The sequence below is a fragment of the Rana temporaria genome, chromosome 1 (genome assembly GCF_905171775.1).
Source record: "Rana temporaria chromosome 1, aRanTem1.1, whole genome shotgun sequence".
NCBI lineage: Eukaryota > Metazoa > Chordata > Amphibia > Anura > Ranidae > Rana > Rana temporaria.
Genome location: NC_053489.1, coordinates 584377572 through 584400080, shown reverse-complemented (window position 1 = coordinate 584400080; position 22509 = coordinate 584377572). Strand labels below are relative to the sequence as shown.

General features: G+C 45.0%; 1 protein-coding gene across 1 annotated transcript in view; it reads right to left on the bottom strand.

The window, feature by feature from the left end:
• Nucleotides 1-22509, bottom strand: part of GUF1 (GTP binding elongation factor GUF1) — a 64622-nt gene that overhangs the window by 26745 nt on the left and 15368 nt on the right. The window contains exons 6-10 of the mRNA XM_040334998.1: nucleotides 20135-20212; nucleotides 17682-17765; nucleotides 13618-13682; nucleotides 7624-7827; nucleotides 7259-7398 (exon numbers count right to left, since the gene is read on the bottom strand). Coding sequence (XP_040190932.1) covers nucleotides 7259-7398; nucleotides 7624-7827; nucleotides 13618-13682; nucleotides 17682-17765; nucleotides 20135-20212 — 571 coding nt within the window. The remainder of the gene's footprint in view (nucleotides 1-7258; nucleotides 7399-7623; nucleotides 7828-13617; nucleotides 13683-17681; nucleotides 17766-20134; nucleotides 20213-22509) is intronic.

The following is a 22509-nucleotide window of genomic DNA, read 5'->3' as shown; positions in this document are numbered from 1 at the left end:
CCGCAGGAGGTGATCAAATACCACCAAAAGAAAGCTATTTGTGGGAAAGAAAGGACACATTTTGTTTGGGTACAGGGTTGCATGACTGAGCAATTGTCAGTTAAAGTGAAAGCAGTGCCGTATCCCAAAAAAATGCTCTGGTAAGGAAGGGGGTGAAACCTTCCAGGGCTGAAGTGGTTAAAGTGGAACTTAACCCATCAAATTAACCGCTTCCCAAAACGGTTTAAGCCTTGTTCACACCATGCGTTCTGTAAGGGCACAAAGTAAAAATAGGATTTTTTGTACTCACCGAAAAAAAACTTTTCTCTGAGTCCATGGACGGACACAGCTCCTTAAATCTTTACAAGTGGGTTATGTTCCCTGTTTACAGGAGAGGACTAGGCAGAAACATGTTAGATAATTAAATATATGTTACATTAACAGAGTTGAACAGCCCTGCCCAGGGGGCGGTCCCTCCAGACATAACATTCCTCACTGCAGAATGCAGCCTCCGTTCGCAACAAGCAGTACAAACCTAAAAAGGAGGGGTGGGTGCTGTGTCCGTCCATGGACTCAGAGAAAAGGATTTTAAGACGAGTACAAAAAATCCTATTTTCTCTTATCGTCCATGGACGGACACAGCTCCTTAAATCTTGACGAGTGGGACGTCCCCAAGCAGTGTCAAAAACGAGGGGTGGGAACAGTATCAGTAAAAACAATTTTAACTTCACCCCAAAACATGCAGAGCTCAACGGAGGAGGTGCAACTTTAAACAGCCGCCTGCAAAAACTAGCGGCTGAAAGAAGCATCAAAAGATGCACTCACAGCAACCATGTAAATTCTGGAAAAAGCGTGAACGGACGAGCAAGTCGCCGCCTTGCACACCAGTGAGACCAACGCATGATGATGTCGGAAAAAAACCCAGGAAGCACCAATTGTCCTGGTCGAAAGTGCCATGACCGGAAAGGGGGGCCTGCCCCTTAGGAGCATAGGCCTGTATGACAGCCTGCCCGATCCACCGAGAAATGGTGGTCGACGAGCCCACCAGGCCCTTTTGTGGACCAGACACAGACAAAAAAGAGAGTCAGAACTCCGAAACGGACCCGTAGCAGGCTGGTACACCCGCAAAGTGCGCACCATGCCTAAAGTATGAAAGGCAACCTCCGTAGGATGCGCCGGCTGAGGACAGAAAAATGGAAGAACAATGTCCTTATTCCGGCGAAAGGCCGAAACCACCTTCGGAAAAAGGGAAGGTCGCGGGCGCACCACCACCTAATCCTTATGGAGGATCATGCATGGCGGCTTGCAAGACAATACCACCAACTCAGAAACCCCTCTAATAGAGGTAAAGGCCACTAAAGGGACTACCTTCTGAGATAGTGTCAAGAGAAAATCTCTCTGATGTTTCCAAAAGGAAGGTTCCTGAATAACCGAGAGCACCAGAGTCAAAACTTATGGCGGAAGAGATGGACCAAGAGGGGAAAGTATATGACAAAAAACCCTTGCACACAAAAAGGGACCCACCAGGGAACGGGCCGCAAACAAGGCCACTGAAAGAACACAGCCAAGGCCGAAATCTGCCCCCAAACGGTGCTTTAAGCAATTTGTAGATCCACTCCAAGCTGTAAAAATAGCAGGACCCTGGATACAGAGTCTGTCAGTGGATGTCACTCCATCCCTTCACACCAAGAGATGTAGGCCTGTCAGGTGCGACGGTAGATCCTCCGGAATAAGACTACCGTGCCCTCGGCATTGTTGAGATGACCGAGTCGGACAGACCCCGGTCACTTAAAGTCTGGCTTCCAATAGCCATGTTGAGCAAGTCGGTGACTGTACAACAGGAGGAAGTATGGGACCTCGAGACAGAGGGACCTCCCGCCCTGGCAACCGCTAGGGTACTTCCGCTACCAGGCGCCCGATATCGGCGTACCAAGGACGCCAAGGTCAACCTGGAGCATTAGAATTATCGGGATCTCCTCAGCCTCCACTCTGTGGAGCACCCGAGGATGCAACTACAATGGAGGAACGGCAAAAAGTCGCCGATACAGACCCCACAGGGTTACCAGCGCGACTGATGCGTCTGTACCAGATCACTAGACCTAGCCACTAACTTCGACACCCTTGCGGTGGAGACGAGCGGCCAGGAGATCCATGCCCTGTGAGGCTCACCTCCTGCAAGGGAGCCGAAACACCCCAAGCATGAAGACCAGTCGCCCTGGTCCAGCATCTGGCGACTCCAGTAGTCCGCCTGCCTGATGGTAGACCAAAGCCACGGCCGTGGCGTTGTCCAGCTGAAACCAGATCGGACGACCTTGCAACCTCCTCGACCACGAGGAGAAGCATAGCCTGATCGCATAAAATAGTAGGACAATGAAGGTAGACAGCACCTGGTATTCCCAGGCGGTCTCCCACCCAGGCACTAGCCAGGTCCGACCCTGGGTAGCTACCGAGACCAGACGAGAGCGGGCACATTCAGGAAGGTGTGGCTGTAGGTCCATGCAAGTCCAGTGACTCAGGGCCGACTGGACCCCCCAGGTGCCCCCACAACCCGTGAGGCTGGCATCCGACAAATAAACAGAAGCTCCTACAGCCCTATTTAGGGCCTCTTACCCACTTGCTGCACTGACCAGGGGTACCCAGGGGACTCACCTCAGGAGGAGACTGCCCAGCGCTGCTGTCCGCTCTCGGCACACAGCGTGTGAGAGGAAAAGAACCGTGAGACAACTGTGCGGCATCTGCCGGGATCTGTGTGCGCCGTATACAGCACTAGGGGTCAGGACTTCTCCAAGATGGCCACCGAGCGTTCAGAACGCGGCCACAGGAAAATGTCCGACCGCAATGTAAGCTGCGCCATAGCGCGGCTACAACAAAATGGCCACCAATGGGAGTTTTCAATGTAATTGAAAAACCTCCCAAAAAAATGGCGCCAGTGCCGGCCAAATGGCGGCAAAATGGAAAAGCCTCCTAGGGCTTTTTAACAGTGAAAAAACCCTCACAAGAAAGCCCCATACAAAAAAGAAAAAATACAGGCCAGATAACGTAGTCTCCTCAGGAAGGCCCCCCTGACAGTAGCAATGTGAGCAATGCAGCAAGGGAAAAGGAGCAGGGAAGGGAGGAGAAGAGGACCCCCGAACACCAGGAATTCCCAGCCGTACCAACCCACCGAAGTGGGAGGGACTGTACTTACCTGTCCGAGCGAGGACTCGCTGACGCATTCCTGACAGAACTACAACCGCAATGGAGGTAGCTGTCGGCCCGGTCCACTATGAGTGAGACAACACCACAGCCCAGTCATATGTGGACCTCTGAGCAAAGCTCACCGGCCACCTCAGGAGTCATGGAGTATGGCGTGGCAGATCCAGCCTCTTTGCAAAGGTGTGCCCATGCTTGCTGGTCAGACTGAGTAGACTACAAGGATCCATATTATCCAGCCTGTCTCTCAGCAGACAGTTGAAAGATTCTTCAAGAAAAAGTAAAATAAAATAAAATTTCTCCTCAGGGCGCTGGGCCCAAAGGGAGCCATACGTCCTTCTCCTTGCTAGGCAGAACGAAACTGAGGCTACATGCTGCAGTGTGGAGGGTTATGTCTGGAGGGACCGCCCCCTGGGCAGGGCTGTTCAACTCTGTTAATGTAACATGTATTTAATTATCCAACATGTTTCTGCCTAGTCCTCTCCTGTAAACAGGGAACATAACCCACTTGTCAAGATTTAAAGGAGCTGTGTCCATCCATGGAGAATGCACGTATAATCCAAAGTACTCGCATATCAAAGCAAGTTTCCCCATTGAAGTCAATGGAAAGTAAAATTATTTGTTCCACATTGACTTCAATGGGATGCAGTACCGCATGCGGCCAGAGGCGGGGGGCGCAGGAGAGCCTCGGAAACGTCCGAAAAGGCCCGAGGACACTTTGGCTGACCTTGGCAAACCTCGGAAAGACTTTCTACCCAAGATTTGCCAAGGTCAGCCGTGCTGTCCTCGGGCCTTTCCGTGCATTTCCGAACGGCGCCGATCGGCTGTGCTGGGCAGTGTTTGGCTCTGCTCGGCTCCAACGCCCCCCCACCTCAGGCCAATAGCAGTACTGCACACCACTGTGGCCTGAAACATGCTTGTTTTGCGAGACAACACTCGCAAACCGAGTCAGGCTTCAGGTGTCCATTGTTCAAAAGCCGCACCTCCTCCTCGTGCTGTTCCATGATAGGCGGAACACTCAGTTTCCCAGCAGAGCTTGTTCAGTCATCCGCCTATCACAGATGTCCTCTCGTCCAAAGCCGAGGATGAGGGGACCTCCGTGATAGGCGAAAACACTTAACAGAGGCTCTGCTGGGAAACAGTGCTCCGCCTATCACGGAACAGCACGAGGAGGAGGCGCGGCTTTTGAACAATAGACGCCCTCAGTCTGACCGAGTCTCTGCATACAGGTATAAGACGACCCCCGAGTTTTGAGGCATATTTTTAGGTATAAAAGATTGTCTTATACGCCGGAAAATACGGTACTTTGCTCGTATTGCGTTACTGGCAATCTGAGGTTCCACTGTATATGCAGTTTTCTGCATGGGAAAAAAAAGACGTGACATCAACATTGTAATGTGAACAGGGCACATAAAAGATGTGCATGAAAACTGATGTAAACTCGTGTCTATGCAAGTGAATTTTCCGTTAGGTATTTTGCATGTATAGTGTGAACAAGGACTTCCATTCATGCTATAAATGATACATGTCACAGTTGCTTGTGCTCTCAACTGTTTTTACAAGCCAACAAATAGCTATTGTTATAACTGATCACATGGGCAGCACAATTGCAACTGCAGATCAAACAGAGGCCAAGATGGAAGCTTTCTTGGCTGTAGAGAATAGGAGGGTTTTGCTCTGCGTTAACTCAATAAGCCGACATTTGAAGCTGATTGGTTACTGTGCACAGTGTGCGATGCATACTAGCTCAATATGCCTTTCTCTTACAGGGTTTTTTTTCCCCAGGTTTACAACCATCTCAAATACAAATATTTTCAATGAAGCCAATCACGTAGGTGAGTAAACATGAGCTGCTTTCAGGTCCGTAACACAGAATCCAAAAATCTGCATCTACCCAGATAGCAAGGATAACTTGTCACAAATTGGTGGCAGTGTTGAATTGTAAGTCTCTTAACTTTCTGCACATTTTCACTGGCAAGTTGTACACTTGCAGAGAACTTGAAACACAAGTTCTAGTTGACACTTCTCCAATTTGTGGTACATTTGGGTGATAAGTCTCTAGCAAGAGCAAAGTTGCAGTGGTGAGTCTACAGTGTGGGTGCCCAACCTTTTAAAGAGCTCGGGGGACACTTAAGCGACTTGGTAACTTGTTGTGGGCCACAATGAGTGGAGTGGGTGGAGAACGGGTCAGTGTTTGCTTTGCATATGCAGAGCAGACACAGACACAACCCGCGCTACTCTATGGGCCCTCCACTGCCCAGGTGGAAGGAGAAGGATCCCCTTTTGTTTTTTTTTTTAAGATTTAATTGAAGGTAGGCGGGTTTAAATGGGTCAGTTTAAATTTGCCGCTTCATAGAGGGTCCGATTGGGCAGTTTACCCAACACGGCGGGTGCAGAGTATTGTACCTATGGCCTTTCTGCAGGTTAGCTGCACTTTGTTATAGACTTCTATTATATTCTGCAGGTATCGTGCACTTTGTCAAAGCGCACCAAACCCACAGGTAATAACAGAAGTCTATGGCTCAGTGCAGGTAATCCACAGGTACAGTGCGCTACACCTGCAGATCAGTTTGAAAGCAGCCTAGTAACCACTGAAGAACAGATATGCACGCACACACATATACACACACAGTGATTTTAGTAATAAACGAACTTTTAATGACAGTCTTCTATTCAGGTATCACTGGCTGTTGATGTCCCAGGAAGAGTGCATTTGGTATATATGTGACAGGAGCCAGCACTATACAGGAAGCATTGGCTTATGTGGCTCTACTCTGCAGCCGCTTGCTTCCTCTACCGCCGCCTTCATTCACAACACTGATATTCTAGGATGGCGGGTCGGCAATCTTGTCTTGCCAACCTGCCATCCCAGAGTAGGAGGTCGCGGGCCACATCAGAGGGTTCCGCGGGCCACTGGATGGGCACTTCTTGTCTACAGCAAGAGCTCTGAAAGTCTACAGTATTAAAATTCAATCACAGCGACTCCTGTGGTGGGATGACTAATGTGCAACATAACTGAACCAGAATTTTCAGTAGACTTGCAGAATGTTTGGAAAGAAAGTTGATCTGGAGTCACGCAAGTGTCTTGTAAGTGTGCAAATTTCATCCAAAGAGGAACAATAAATTATCAAAAATAAATATATATTAGTATGTACACATACGCGTCTTTATGCATTTAAACGTATCTATACACACAGGGGCAGATCCAGGTAGATTGGTGCAATCTTCCATCCGGCGTAGCGTGTCTATGAAACACTACGCCCCGTAACTTACAGTTTTTTTTTGGTATCCTGAAAGAATTTCCGCCGTAAGTTACGGTGGCGTAGTGTAACTTAGGCGGCGTAAGGGCGCGCAATTCAAATCAATGTGATGGGGGCGTGTTTTATGTTAATACGTCGTGACCCGACGTAAATGACTTTTTTTTAAACGGCGCATGCGCCGTCCGTGGGGGTATCCCAGTGCGCATGCTCAAAATGTAACCGTAACAAGCCAATGCTTACGACGGTGACGTCATTCTACGCAAAGCCCTATTTGCGAACGACTTACGCAAACGACGTAACATTTTCAAAATTCGACGCGGGAACGACGGCCATACTTAACATAGGATACGCCTCATATAGAAGGGGTAACTATACGCCGAAAAAAGCCTTACGGAAACGACGTAAAAAAAATGCGCCGGCCGGACGTACGTTCGTGGATCGCCGTATCTAGCCAATTTGCATACTCGACGCGGAATTCGACGGAAACGGCACCTAGTGGCCAGCGTAAATATGCACCTTAGATCCGACGGCATACTAAGACGTACGCCAGTCGGATCGATCCCTCATTCAGTCGTATCTTGTTTTGTGTATACAAAACAAAGATACGACAGGGGAACTTTGAAATTACGCGGCGTATCCATAGATACGCCGGCCTAATTCGTTTGTGGATCTGGCCCACAGTATTTTACTGATCGTTACACAGGAACTTTTCGCCCAGAAAACACATGTTTAATAACATCAGTAACACTTTTATGGTCGTGTGAATGAGACCTAATAGTTTTGTATTTACTATGGTAAAAACACAACCCAACCAAAATTCATCTCACCTGCAAATACCATTGGCTTTGCAGCTTTAAAACCCGGCAGTGGCTCCACTGGCTGCTTGTACATATACAGCGTGTCTCCTATTTGTGCTTCCTGTACTTCTTTCATTCCAGCTACTAGATACCCCACCTGACCAGGATACCTGCAAAATAAATAATCAATGAATACATTCATACACACACACACACACACACACACACACACACATAGAATAGAAACTATTCCCAAATGGCATAAAAACAATTATTCTATAAGCACAATACAGGGACTGTACCAAAAAGAAAAAAAAAAAAAACGATATCACTTCAACTTGGGGCTGCACTGCAAAAGGTGATGATCTTTTCTAACAATATAAAAAAATACTTACAATTTATCAACTGGCAGTTCCCCGGGAGTCAGTATGCCAACCTCATTCACTTCATAGCTCTTCCCAGAGTGGGCAGCTACAATTTTGTTGCCTTTGCTCACCTCCCCACCAAAGAGGGCAATATTGGCTACCACTCCTCTATAATGATCAAAGTTGGAGTCAAACAGCAGGGCTTTAAGAGGGCTGTTCTTCTCAATTCTTGGCCTGAAACACAAAGAAACTCCACTTAACCTCTAATATTTGTCATTAAATCATTGTCTATTAATAGAGATCTAGCACCAATAAAGGGGTTGTAAAGGTACAATTTTTTTTTTTTCTAAATAGCTTCCTTTACCTTAGTGCAGTCCTCCTTCACTTACCTCATCCTTCGAATTTGCTTTTAAATGTCCTTATTTCTTCTGAGAAATCCTCACTTCCCGTTCTTCTGTCTAACTCCACATAGCAATGCGAGGCTTTCTCCCTGGTGTGGATTTTCGTGCTTGCCCCCTCCCTTTGACTACATGAGAGTCAGGACGCTCTCTACGTTGCAGATAGAGAAAGGAGCTTGTGCTAGTGGGCGTCCTGACTCTCCTGTAGCTCATTTTGTCTAGGGGTGAGCAGAAGGTATAAACTCACCTAATCCTTAGATTCTCCAGAAAACGGCACTCCCCCACGGTTCGGCAGTGGACTGTTCCTGGTCTATGGAGCCTGCTCTGGGTGTAATGACGTCAGAAACAGTCCACTGTTTAAGACCGCTGGAGCACAAGGGTGCTGGACTGATCTTGTGCTGGAAGGATCACGGGATCAGGTAAGTATATCTTTGCTCTTTAATCCCCTAGACACAAATTAGCAGTTGACCTGTGCAGTGCGGGAGCAGCCCCACTGCATGTGAAAAATGTGTTTTGCCTGGATTTGGCCTTTAATAGAACAAGCCATCTAGAAAAGTGGCAAATAGAAGGTTGAGATAAATTATTTAACATTGACAGGGATGCTTACAATGATCAGCTTTTAATCATATAAAAGGTAAAAGAGAAAAATAAAACCGTTGCTGTACGTACTAAAAATGTATTAGCGGGCATTATAATCTGTTAGTCAAGTCCATCTAAAGTTGAGACACTCCGGGCAGGAGTGTGTTACTGGCCGGATCACCAGGTGAGAATAAAAAAAGAAAATGAATGGTTTGATATCTAGACTGATACATGAGTTATATAATTAGTGAAGCATGAGGAGATGGAGGGGTGGAGAGATCAGCTGACCCAGGGAGGCGGTGTAGATCGAGAATAGGAGAGGTCCAAGAACAGAACATTGGAAAACACAGATGGAGAAAGAGGACAGGAGGAAATAAAATTGTAAGTGACACTGAAGGTGCGGTGGGATAGGCAGGATTAGAGCCAACGAAGAGCACAGTCATGGAGCCCAAAGTTGTAACGTTTTTTGAGGCGGAAGGGGGGTTAACTGTATCAAAGGCAGCCGAAAAGTATAAGTGCACAGTCGGGGAGACCAAAATAGTAAAAAAAAAATCAGGAGATGGGGGTGGTTAACTGTATCAAAGCGAGCCGAAAGGTCCAGAAGTAGGCGTATAGAATATTGTCCATTGGTTTTTGCTGTTAGTAAGTTGTTTGTGAGTTTAGGAGGGCAGTTTGTGGAGTATTGATGGCAAAATCCAGACTGAAGGGGATCAAGAAGGTTATTCTTAATGAGGTGGTCACTCAATTGGTTGTAGACCAGGTGTTCAAGGAGTTTGGAGGAAAAGGGGGAAAGGAGATGGAGTATAGGTGGTTAGGATTGGTGGGGTCCAAGGAAGTTTTTTTTAAGTATGGGGGTGACTAGTGCATGTTTTAGAGCAGTGGTCTCAAAGTACCGGCCCGCGGGCCATTTCCGGCCCGCGGACCAGTTATAAATGGCCCGCAGGCAGGGTGGAAGTGGGGGGAGCAAAAAAAAAGCTGAGCTGGCGCCATCTGGTGGTGAGCCGTTGGTATTACAAGTTATTACCACCAGATGTGAGCTGGCGCCATCTGGTGGTGGCCGTTGGTATTACAAGTTAAGCATTACAAGTTAAACAGCAATTCTAATGTCATTTTACACTATTTTCACTGCCATCTTCTTCCCTCTAATTAGAACCCCCAAACATTATATATATTTTTTATCCTAACACCCTAGAGAATAAAATAGCGATCGTTGCAATACTTTCTGTTACGCCGTATTTGCGCAGCGGTCTTACAAGCGCACTTTTTTGGGAAAAAATTACACTTTTTTAAATTAAAAAATAAGACAACAGTAAAGATATCCCCATTTTTTTTAATATTATGAAAGATAATGTTACGCCGAGTAAATTCATACCCAACATGTCACGCTTCAAAATTGTGTCCGCTTGTGGAATGCCGACAAACTTTTTTACCCTTTAAAATCTTTATAGGTGACGTTTAAAAAAATCTACAGGTTGCATGTTTTAAGTTACAGAGGAGCTAGAATTATTGCTCTCACTCTACCAATTGCGGCGATACCTCACATGTGTGGTTTGAACACCGTTTACATATGCGGGAGCTGCTCACGTATGTGTTCGCTTCTGCGCGCAAGCTCGTCGGGACGGGGTGCGTTTTCTGGCTCCTAACTTTTTTAGCTGGCTCCTAGATTCCAAGCAAATTTGTCAAACCCTGACTTACACCAGTGCTGGTGGTAATAATGCGCTCGCTGACACCAGTGCTGGTGGTAATAATGCGCTCGCTGACACCAGTGCTGGGGGTTAATAATGTGTTCGCTGACACCAGTACTGTTGTTTTTGAAGTTTGAAAGTTTGCATGCGGCCCCCCATGGCAAATGAAAACTTGTCTTGTGGCCCTCAGGTAATTTGAGTTTGAGACCCCTGTTTTAGAGAGTTGGGAAAGATGCCAGAAGAGAGGGAGGGATTGAAGATGTGGGTTGGAGAGTATAGGATAGAGTCAGAGGAAGACCACAGTATTTGATAGGGAACAGGTACATGCCTCATACTGAATTAAGAAATAATAAAGTGGAACTTCACCCAAAAGGGAAGTCCTGCTTTTCCGCTTCCTCCTTTACATTTGGCACATCATTGTTTTTAGGGGGGGGGGGGGGGGGTTACAGCCCCCCTCCTTTCTCCGCAGCCTTCATGGGACACGCAACAGGTCCCAGGCAGCTGGTGGACCATTCAGCCTGGCTTGCACATATGCAGTGACAACCCACAGTTAATATGCTGACACTGGGGGACCAAAACCCGATGAAGAAACCAGTCGGGTGAGGACAACGCTGGTTCCCTGGACAGGCGAGTGTCTATTTATTAAAAGTCAGTAGCTACAGTTTTTGTAGCTGCTGACTTTTAATTTTTTCACAGGTCACTAAACAACCACTTTAACCCCACAGCTTTCCCTGTTGTGGAATGATAGTAACTTCTAGACAGTCTTTTCTGACAGTTATTCTATTGCTTCCATTTGTAGCTTTGGAGCAAATTAAACATTTCTAATACTACTCTTTACACACCGTGTGCCTTGTAAAGCACATCTCCTGCAAAAGGTTAACTAGGTGTAATCATATTAGTTTCTGGTATGCAAGTAGCCTTTTAAAGGGCTATATATGCATGGGGAAAAAATTGTGGATGTATGCAGGGCCGGATTCCAGACAAGGCCAACAAGGCCAGGCTTCGGGGCGGCAGTGGGTGCAGGGGCGGCATTGCAGCTGAGAGGAGAGGACAATTTTATTTCGGGAGTCCCCCCAGGTCATGTCACGGATGGTGAGAAGAGAGAAAACAGAGGGAAGAGGAGGTGAGATGGTTCTCAATGTCATATTCGGCAGCAGCACCCCCTCCCGCTTCTCAGTGTCCTGCCGAAAAAGTCCCCCGGCGGATAATGTCCCTCCTGTACTGCGGCATTGAAGGACCCGGCCTTGGGGCGGCAAAGGGAGTAAATCCGGGCCTGCATGTATGTTGTGGTACACTGCAATGTGGGGTGGTGGGTGCATACTGTACCTGTCTTTTGGATTTTTACTCTAAATTAAATATCACCACAAGGCACCATGCAAAGTGCCCTAAAGCACATCTCTTCCTAGAGAATATGGCTACTACACCACTGACTTGTACCCTTGGAAATGCTAGTAGGCCGTCATTGTGATTTAATTTGCAAGGATCCATTTACAAAAAATCCACATAAATTAATGCCAATTAAATCTTGCATTAACATACGTTGCATTTAGGCAGCCTCTTTTAAATCAATGGGCTTTTGATACACCAAAATGTCCCAAAAACAACAAAAAAATTGACATGTCACACGTGAATTACCTTGGGGTTTATTCATGTTATTAATATGATTTGTGAGCAGATTTTCTGCTGAGTTGGGACAGAATGGAATGGATGTCATGTTTTGTGACATGTTTTGTGACATGTTTTGTGACATGTTTTGTGACATCCGTGTCTGATCAGTTTTTGTACACATTTTGACAGCAAACTGTGGTGGACCCACGATATCTCTATGGGCAGCCAGATGTAACTGGACTTGTGCCCATAACAGGTCTCCTCCGACATGTCACATTTAGGTCCAAAAAAAAAAACAGGAAAAAATGTATTCCTTTTCTGTTTTTCTTTTGGAACTGGACAGCTGCACAGACCTGAATAAAGCTTCCAATCGGGTCTGCCTAAAAAACGAGACGGACCTGACTGGAAGACCAATGTAAAAGGGGACTTTATGTATTGAGGTGATGTTCATAAAAAAATGGCACCTTAATGCGTCAAGGCATATAATATGTTTTGCCATGTGTTGCCGCAACACACAGTTGTAAATCTTCTTCCTTTCTCCAATCACGCAAGTGCTACAGTCATAAGGCTAGATTCAGAGAGCCCGCCGTAAGTTTGTGCGGGCGTGGCGTATCTCAGATACGCTACGCCGCAACTTAGTGAGGCTGGGGCTGGATTCACAAAGAACCTGCGCCCTAAGTTACGGCGGCATAGCGTAAATCTGCCGGCGTAAGCGCGCCAAATTCAAATTCTGAAGAGGTGGGCGTGTTTTATGCAAATAAAACATGACCCCACGTAAATGACATCTCTAACGAACGGCGCATGCGCCGCCCGTGAACGTATCCCAGTGCGCATGCTCCTAATCAAGTTGCAAATAGTCAATGCTTTCGACGTGAATGTAATTTACGCAAAGCCCTATTCGCGAACGACTTACACAAACGACGTAAACAACGCAAAATTTGACGCTGTCCCGACGTCCATACTTAACATTGGTTACTCCTCATATAGTAGGAGTAACCTTACGCCAGAAAAAGCCTTACGTAAACAATGTAAAAAAATCCCCCGGGCGCACGTACGTTTCTGAATCGGCATATCTAGCTCATTTGCATATTCTACGCCGAAATCAACGGAAGCGCCACCTAGCGGCCAGCGTAAATATGCACCCTAAGATACGACGGCGTAGAAGACTTACGCCGCTCGTATCTTAGCCTAATTTAAGCGTATCTGGTTTTCAGAATATGCTTAAATTTACGATGGCGTAGATTCAGAGTTACGACGGCGTATCTACTGATACGCCGGTGTAACTCTCTATGTATCTAGCCCAATGTCTGCTCTACAAACTATACTATAGGCACTCTTCCGGGTTCAAAAATGCTGCCTATGATGACAAACAGGGTTGTTACAAATGGTGACTTTTTATGCAACTACGTTTTTCTGTCAGTACAGGTTTTCTTTAAAGAGATCCTGTTAGGACAGGTGATCCTAATTTCAGCTGATGCTCATTTCCATAATTCTAGGCTTCTAGTGCCTGACCTCCAGGAATCAGTGCTAGATCTGAGGCAAGGGAGATCTCTGTAGCATCACTCATGGGGACCTTCCTGTCCTGAAACTGCTTCCAGGAATTAAACAATGACAGCTTCCAGTGCTTGATGGGGGCCCCTGCTGTCTCAGTAACAGCTGCTTGACAACTTCAATTTAAATAATAAAAAAGAGAACAGGAAACAATTAGAGTTGAGCAGAAAACACAGTGCATCCGTCCAGACAACTATACTCACGGTGGGAGTCTTTTAACAACTTCTTGAAGAACGCTCTCCACGTTTGTTCCATATTTTGCAGAGATCTGAACCAGTAAAATAGGAGACATTTTCTTTCATGTCAGATAATATCATGTGTAGTCTGTCATGCATATTCAACAAAAAAATACAATAGAAGACAATATTTAAAGTGATTCGAAAGGTTGTCATTTTTTTTTCTTAATAACAAACACGTTATACTTTCAAACAATCACTTCCAGCGCTATGAGGTCCTCTGTGGTTGGAAAACGAGCATCAGCAAAGCCAAACACTAGGCGGATGCAGCCCTCCTAAGACGGGGTGCTCTGAAGTAGAGCTACAAAAACAAAGGGACAAGAAGGCACACGCACCTAGTTCATTATCAAACACATTTATTAATGATATAAAACCAACTACAAGTGGATACTCACAAACCAATGAACCACAAGACGTGTGTCAGCTTGATAACCTATGATGTTATCAGAGTACCTGCATTCGCACTATATGGCATCTTGGGGTTCATTGGCATTTATCAGTTGCTACTTTTGTGGGTATCCACTTGTAGTGTTTTTTTATCAATAATAAATGCGTTCGATAATGCACTAGGTGCATGTGCCTTCTTGTCCCTTTATTTTATTTTAAACATGTTATACTTACCTTATCCACACAAAGCAGCCCAGATACTCTTAGTTTTGGGTCCCCTGCCGGCAGTCCTGGCTTCACCCCCCGAGTTCCCCCAATAGCAAGCCTCTTGCTATGGGGGCACCCGAGCCGCATTTGTGTAAATGGACATTGTCCATGCCCACACACGTGGCTCGGCCCCCCTCCACTCTCTCCTTATTGGCTCACTGGCTATGATTAATAGCAGCAGGACCCAATGGCTGTGTGAGCTAATGAGGAGAGAGAGACCTGGGAGTGCCGCTGCTCTCACAGACATCATCACTGGATCGAGATGAGGCTCAGGTAAGTATGGGGGGGGTTCCCCCTTTAGAACCACTTTGATTTGCTTGTAATTAAAGGAGACCAGATGTAGTATACCCATCTAGTACAAACGTACTTTCAACCAACTCTAACTTATGTGGAAGAGCCCCATGGATAAATAAATATATATACACATATATATATATATATATATATATATAAAAAAACAAACAAAAAAAAAAAAAAAAACGTAATCGAATGGCTCCCAGTATGCTACACCAGAAGGTTATAACCGTGTAAAAGCTTAGTTCTGCCCTGAAATTACCATACTGCCCTAATTCAGCTTCCCTATTCTGGGTTTACAGAAATTAATTTCTCTAATAGGCTTACTAGAACTTAAAGGGATTGTAAAGTTATATATTTTTTAAATAATAAAGAGTATAGTTAGCTTCTTTGTGCAATGGTTTTGGAGAAAGCGGCCCTGAACCTCCTCTTCTGGGGTTCCCTCCCAGCGCTCCCTCCCGGTGCTCTTTGCACCTCCTTCTTTCCAAGTACCCACCATAGCAAGCCGCTTTCTATGGAGGCACTTGTGTGGGCTCGATCCTGAATTGGCTGTGAGCATCTATTGACACACACACACAGTGCAGCGGAAAGAGCCAATGGCTCCTGCTGCTACATTGGTGTCCCCCATGTGCTCTCTGTCATAGCACTGAATCAAGATCGGGCGCAGGTAAATATTCTGCGAGGTGGAATTTAACCATGGAAGGTTTTTTACCTTAATGCAGAGAATGCCTTTACAACCACTTTAACCACTTGACCACTGGGCACTTAAACCCCCTTCCTAACCAGACCAATTTTCAGCTTTCGGTGCTCTCACAATTTGAATGACAATTACTCAGTCATACAACATTGTACCCATTTGAAATTTTTGTCCTTTTTTTCACACAAATAGAGCTTTCTTTTGGTGGTATTTGATCACCTCTGGGTTTTTTATTTTTTGCGCTATAAAAGAAAAACGACAGAAAATTCTGTAAAAAAAAAAAAAAAAATTGTTTCTGTCATATTCGCAGGTTATTTCTCACACACAGCATATGCATACCACAAATTACACCCCAAAACACATTCTGCTATTCCTCCCGAGTATGGCGATACCCCATGTGTGCGACTTTTACACGGCGTGGCCACATACAGAGGCCCAACATGCAGGGAGCGCCATCAGGCATTCTGGAGCACCCAGGCCAATTCTGACATTTCTCTCCTACATGTAAAAAATCACCATTTATTTGCTAGAAAATTACATAGAACCCCAAAACATTATATATGCAGAGTATTTGGGTATTGCAGAGTATCGAGGTATTGCAGAGCATCGGGGTATTGCAGAGCATCGGGGTATTGCAGAGTATCGGGGATATGGCAGAGTATGGGGATATGGCAGAGTATGGGGATATGGCAGAGTATGGGGATATGGCAGAGTATGGGGATATGGCAGAGTATGGGGATATGGCAGAGTATGCAGAGTATGGGGTATGGCAGAGTATGCAGGGTATGGCAGAGTATGGGGTATGGCAGAGTATGGGGTATGGCAGAGTATGGGGTATGGCAGAGTATGGGGTATGGCAGAGTATGGGGTATGGCATGCGGAAGTGCACGAGGACGTCCCAGGGACGTCCTGTCACAGTAACTCGACCGCGCTGTAGCAGTATTTTTGCTATAGCGCGGTTGGCAAGTGGTTAATGGTTGCAGCAAGTTCAACAGTATGAAATTGTGGATGGCCAACTGCAGTTGTCCTCATGGCTTCTTTCACTCTCTTTCTTTCTCTGTGCAAAGCTGTAATGGGGTATGGAAAACCTGCATCTGCACAATACTATCTTTCTCCACACACATGTCCCTTTGAGGTCAAAAGAACTCCAAAAAGGTAACGAAGGTGCTTAGGACTACCACAAGACATCAAGTCCTGTTTGGATGACGGCTCTGTATTCCTCTCTACTGAACAAGATGATCGTAGAATCAGGCCCTAGGTTTGCAGGCCACGCACACTATATTCAACAAATATATACACCAATAAGACATAACTCTAATGACCACCCACCTAATATTGAGTAGTTTCCCCCCTTTTTCTTTTTTTTTTTCAACCAAAACAGTCTTGATCTGTCAAGGCATGGACACCAACAGACCTCTGAAGGTATGCTAAAGTATCTGGCATCAAGCCATTGGTAGCAGATCTTCGGAAATTCCTGTAAGGTGTAATGTGGGGCCTCCATGGATCAGACTTGTTTTTTCCAGCACATCCCATAGATGCTTGATTGTATTGAGACCTGGAGAATAAGGAGGAACCTCAAACCATTCTTGAACCATTTTTGCCGTGTGGCAGGGCACATTATCTGCTGAAAGAGGACACTGCCATCAGGAATTAACATTTCCATGAAGGAATGTACTTGATCACCAATAATGTTTAGGTAGGTGGTACATGTCAAAGTAACACCCACATGAATGGCAGGACCCAAGGTTTCCCAGCAGAACATTGCCCAAAGCATCACACTGCCTCCACCTGCTTTCTTGCTTTCTTCCCATACTGCACCTTTTGCCATCTTTTCCCCAGGTAAGCAATGCACATGCACCTGGCCATTTACATGATGTAAAAGAAAATGCAATTCATCAGACCAGGCCACCCACCGTCTTCCATTGCTCTTTGGTCCAGTTCTGTTGTCAACGTGCCCATTGTAGGCACTTTTAGCTGTGGACACGGGTCAGCAGGGACGCCCTTACCGGTCTGCAGTTACACAACAAGCATACAACAAATGCCCGTTTTTTCTGCTTTCAACACAACAACTTCATAGACAACATGTTTACTTGCTGTCTAATGTATCCCCTGGACTTTCAGATGCCATTGTAATGAGATAATCAATGTTATTCACTTAACCTGTCAGTGATCATAAAGTGATAGCCGATTGGTGTATAAGCGCACACATACATGCACAATGTTATGGTATGACGGTCATTCAATAAACAACAATAAACATAAGAAGCCTTAGTGAAAAAATATAAAGACTCTTTGCAAACTGAAGTAACCTGCAAAAAGCAGATTTGTTTACAATGGTCAATTCCTATAGGTAACTGCAAACTACACTAATGAAGCACATACTCACCCTAACGCAATCACATGCTGGAATGTCAAACATTTTTTCAAGTTGTTTCTCCACTCTCTCTGGATTTGCATTTTTCAAGTCGATCTTAAAAAATAGAACAATTCACTTTAAAAATCTCAATAGTTGCAAACTGTGACTCACTGATGTGATGTATTCTACAATTTAAAGAACATTTTTCCCTCTCTAGCTAAATAAGCAAAGCCCCAATCCTATTATCTATTCAGCCCTGGATATAAGAAAAGGCAACACTGACCAAGACCTACTGTATGTAAGCAAGGGGCACCCCCGTTTCATCACTTTTTCACAGTTTTATTACTTAATAAGTCTTTGGGTTAAAAAAATGGCAGGAAATTAAAATTTCAGTACACAAAGCATGCAGTGATTTTATGTATGCAGAAATGTGCATGCAGGTGGTAAGAGACTACAAGAAGAGGTCATCATTTAAGTCTAGGTCTGGTTCTGTTGTGGAAGTCCATCCCTGCTGAAATAGGAGTATAAGTGGCTTATTAATAAGCTCTGAGTCTTCCATCAGGGTGTACAGTTGCTACTGATGTTGATCCATTAATCCCCAAAAGGTCACAAAGGACCACTAATGACCAATTACAGCAGGGGTGCCCAACTTTTTGAAGAGGAAAGGGCCACTTAAGAGACTTGGCCACATTGAGTTGTGCAGACAGATGACAGGTCCATGTTCATTGTGCATATGCAGAACGGACATTGACACAGCCCGCTCCACTCTATAGGCCAGTGATGGCGAACCTTGGCACCCCAGATGTTTTGGAACTACATTTCCCATGATGCTCATCTACACTGCAAAGTTCATGAGCATCATGGGAAATGTAGTTCCAAAACATCTGGGGTGCCAAGGTTCGCCATCACTGCTATAGGCCCTCCGATCCGATCCGCCCAGGCAAAAGGGGAAGGATTCCTTTCAATTAAATTTTTTTGCTGATTGGAGCTAGATGGATGTAAACGGACACAAGTCCACCATAGAGGTGAGCGTAAGTCCGGATGGGTCCACCAGAAAAACAGACAGGTAGACCGGATAGGCCCCTTTCACAGCGATCAAATGGTACCCAGCCCCATAGATCAGCTCGTTTTTTGTGATGCAATGCGGGGCATTAGGGGGTATGTTTCAGAATCAATATTTCCTAAATCAGTTTTCTAAGTGGTGTTGATTTTTAAGGGGGTAACAGCCTTTAAATTGCCAATAAGCCCTGTCCAACTCTACTGGACCTGTTTGTGTGCCAAAACGGCCTCTCATTAACTAGGAACATGCTATTATAACAAACATGGCACAATTTGGCACATATGATGATTTCCTATTCTCCTCCTCCTTTTCTCTCTGTGCCCACTGATGACTCAACTCCCGCACATGTTCCGGGAACCTGGCTTTTAGAGGCCAATTTTTAAAAGGAAAGCAGAAATTGCAGGATTGCTTTGTTTTGGCATAAAATACATATGTCTTTCCTGGCATTATATACTATGATTGGGTGCAAACCCTTGTGCTGTGTTAACACATGCATTATGTGCAAAATTGAAGAGAAGAAGCTGGGACAGCCGCACTCCAAAAACGTTACTTTTTATTAAAACTGGTCACAGAACATCACACGCCACAGCACAATCAGGAAAAGGTTAACGCGTTTCACACTGTGCTTCAGTGCTTATTCATAGCTGAAATATACCCCCTAATGCCCCGCATTGCATCACAAAATGTGTAGGCCCCCACATCGGTTTGGATCCACTGAGTAAAAGTTCCTTGGTTCATCTGAGCGGTTACTTTTCTTCTCACATGCATTATGTGCTTGTGTGCCATGTATACTTAATGGCCCCTCAACACACTTTACCAACATGCATTGCAGTGCACCACGAACCGTGGAAACGCACTGCCATGGTGTGCTGTGCTGCATTGCCTAAAAAATAACAAACAAAAAAAGTAGATGCATGTGACCTCTGAAAATATGTATTATACAGATATCTGCACTCCCTCCCCCCTGAAAGGTGCCAAATGTGACACCGGAGGGAGGGTTCCGAAAAGCGGAAGTTCCATTTGTGTGTGGACCTCCGCTTTAATGCATAAGGTAAAAAAAAAAAAAAGAAGAAGAAAACTCTTGACTTTAGAACCACAATGAACGTCCATGCACATGTGTTAAGGCACTGCAACAGTGTGAGCTCTGACTCGCTAGCACATTTTTTAGGTTGAGATCAGCCTTAGGGTCAATACGTTTTTTTTTTGTTTGTTTTTTAAATGGACCGTGTCTGAATGAGAGAAAGACAAAAACTGTACTGCATGAACCCTGCTCAGCCTAACAACTACTTCATTTATGTGTCTGCCAGCAAACTGCGCTCTCCTCCTCCTGAACTGCAAGAATCCAGACAGTGTTTACGGTCTCATCCGCTCCCAGACTGAAGGGTTCGGTTTGATGGCGGGTACGGCTTTGTAAGCTCTTTACCTTGTTTATGACAGGAATAATTGAAAGCTGTGCTTCAAAAGCCAGATAGAAGTTTGCCACAGTCTGTGCTTGAATCCCCTGAAGGTAGACAAAATAAGATACAGTAATAGTGAAACATCTAAATGCTTTTCTGCAATAAGCCTAGTAAACTGATAAACAATTTGCCTTCTGGTGCTGTACATCACTGCTGCTGTGTAATAGGAATTCTAGATTTTACCCCATTGTCGCTTTGAAGTGTATTTTTTTTATTTTCCTTTTTATTCGTTGATCTAAATTCTGCAAAAGTGTTTTTCTTAGATTTCCCTTTACAATACAATAAACGTGCATTTGTCAAAGAAGCCCCGGAGTGGGACTTGTTTCTGTCCACGGTAGATTAGAATTCTTAAGGCCTGTAAATGTGTGACTTGTATATGATCACCTGCTGAACTATTTATTGCCAAAACCCAACAGAACTACCTGACAGGCACAGAATTTGTTGTCCCTGTATGGTGAAGTTCTCCGATTTCATTACACACAGCATCGCGCTAGCCGTGGGTCTCAGAAACCTTTGTTGGAAAAGGCCAGAAGTAACTTCCCGAATTTGTATTTAGCGCAAGACTAATTTATTAAAATGGAACTGAACTCAAAAAAGTTTCTTTTATGTTATAGGAAACATTTATGCCACGTACACACGACTGTTTTTAATGTCATGGAAAAAACAACGTTTTTCCCTCGACGTAATTCTTGTCAAGCCTGCCTTGCATACACACGATCGTGAAAAAAAAAAAATGCTTGAGCAAAGCGCAGTGACATACAACGGCACTATAAAGGGGAAGTTCCATTCCACTGGCGACATCCTTTGGGCTGATTATTCAATTTTCCCTTCTCACAACCTGCTTCTGAGCACGTTTTTGTCCCCGTCGTTAAAGCCTACACACAACGTTTTTCACAAAGTGAAAAACGACGACGAGAAAAAAAAATAGAGCATGTTCTAAATTTTTAATGCCCATTTTTCACGTCGAGAAAAATGCTCTGGAGCCTACACACGGTCGTTTTTAATGACCAATTTAAAAAATTGCATTTTTCTCATCATGAAAAATGGTCGTGTGTACGCGGCATTAGAAATGTTATTTGTCGCTAAGCAGTACCCTGAAAAAGTTTCCCTTTTGTGCTGCAATTTCTAAGGCGACATTCATGGCAACCGTGGGGCTGCAGATGGGCACTGACCCTTATTTTGCTTCACAGTTCTTTATTTAAAATATTTTTTTTTTCCCAAAACTTCCCTCTTAAAGTGAAGGTGTGTATTATACTCCAATAAATACGATGCTTTTTTCAACCCGATCATTAAAACGGCCTTGCCTACACGCGATAGTGAAAAAAAAAAATGCTCTACAACACGTACGACGGCACTATAAAGGGGAAGTTCCATGCGGATGGCGCCACCCTTGGGGCTGCTTTAGCCGATTCCGTGTTCGTAAAAGACGATTTGCGCTTTTCAGTCTGTTACTGCGTGATGAATGTGCTTACTCCATTACGAACAGTAGTTTTACCAGAACGAGTGCTCCCGTGTCAGAAATCTTGCTTCTGAGCATGCACAATTTTTTCCACGTCGTTAAAGTCCACACACGACCATTTTTTACGACCTTTAAAAACGGCGTGAAAAATTAGAGCATGTTTGAAATTTTTAATGCCCATTTTTTAGATCGTGAAAAATGCTCTGGAGCCCACACACAATCGTTTTTAATGACATAAAAAAAAACTTCATTTTTTAGAACCCGAAAAACGGTCGTGTGTATGCGGCATTAGACTGAATTTTAATGTTTTTTTTCATCACATAAAGTGATGGTGTGTACGCGGCATTACACACTAGTGAGCATAACCTCAATAGCAGTAGGAGCTCCCTCTAGTGTTACCTACCAGGCAGTACAGAAAGCATGATGATCTAAAAAATAGTGGTCTCCAAACTGCAGCCCTTTGCTTGCTTTTATACGGCCCTTGGGGCATTATCCCCCCCCCCCCCCGACTGTCAGCAACAGTGGAGCGCTATTCCTCCCACTGACACCAACGATGAGGCACTATTCTTCCCACGGACAATAATGGGGCACTATTGCTCGCATTGACACCAATGATGGGGGACTAATCCTCACTGACACCAATGATGGGGCACTAATCCTCACTGACACCAATGATGGGGCACTAATCCTCACTGACACCAATGATGGGGCACAAGGGAGGACTAACCATTTGTGCACTCGGGCACTGCCCGAGGGCCCCATGCCACTAGGGGGCCCCATCAGGGTTGCCTGGCTCAGTAAAACCAGGGACAGTATGTCAAAATCTGTGTTTTTTTACATGTGTCCCTGATATGTCCGATACCAACATGCTTTTGATGTAAA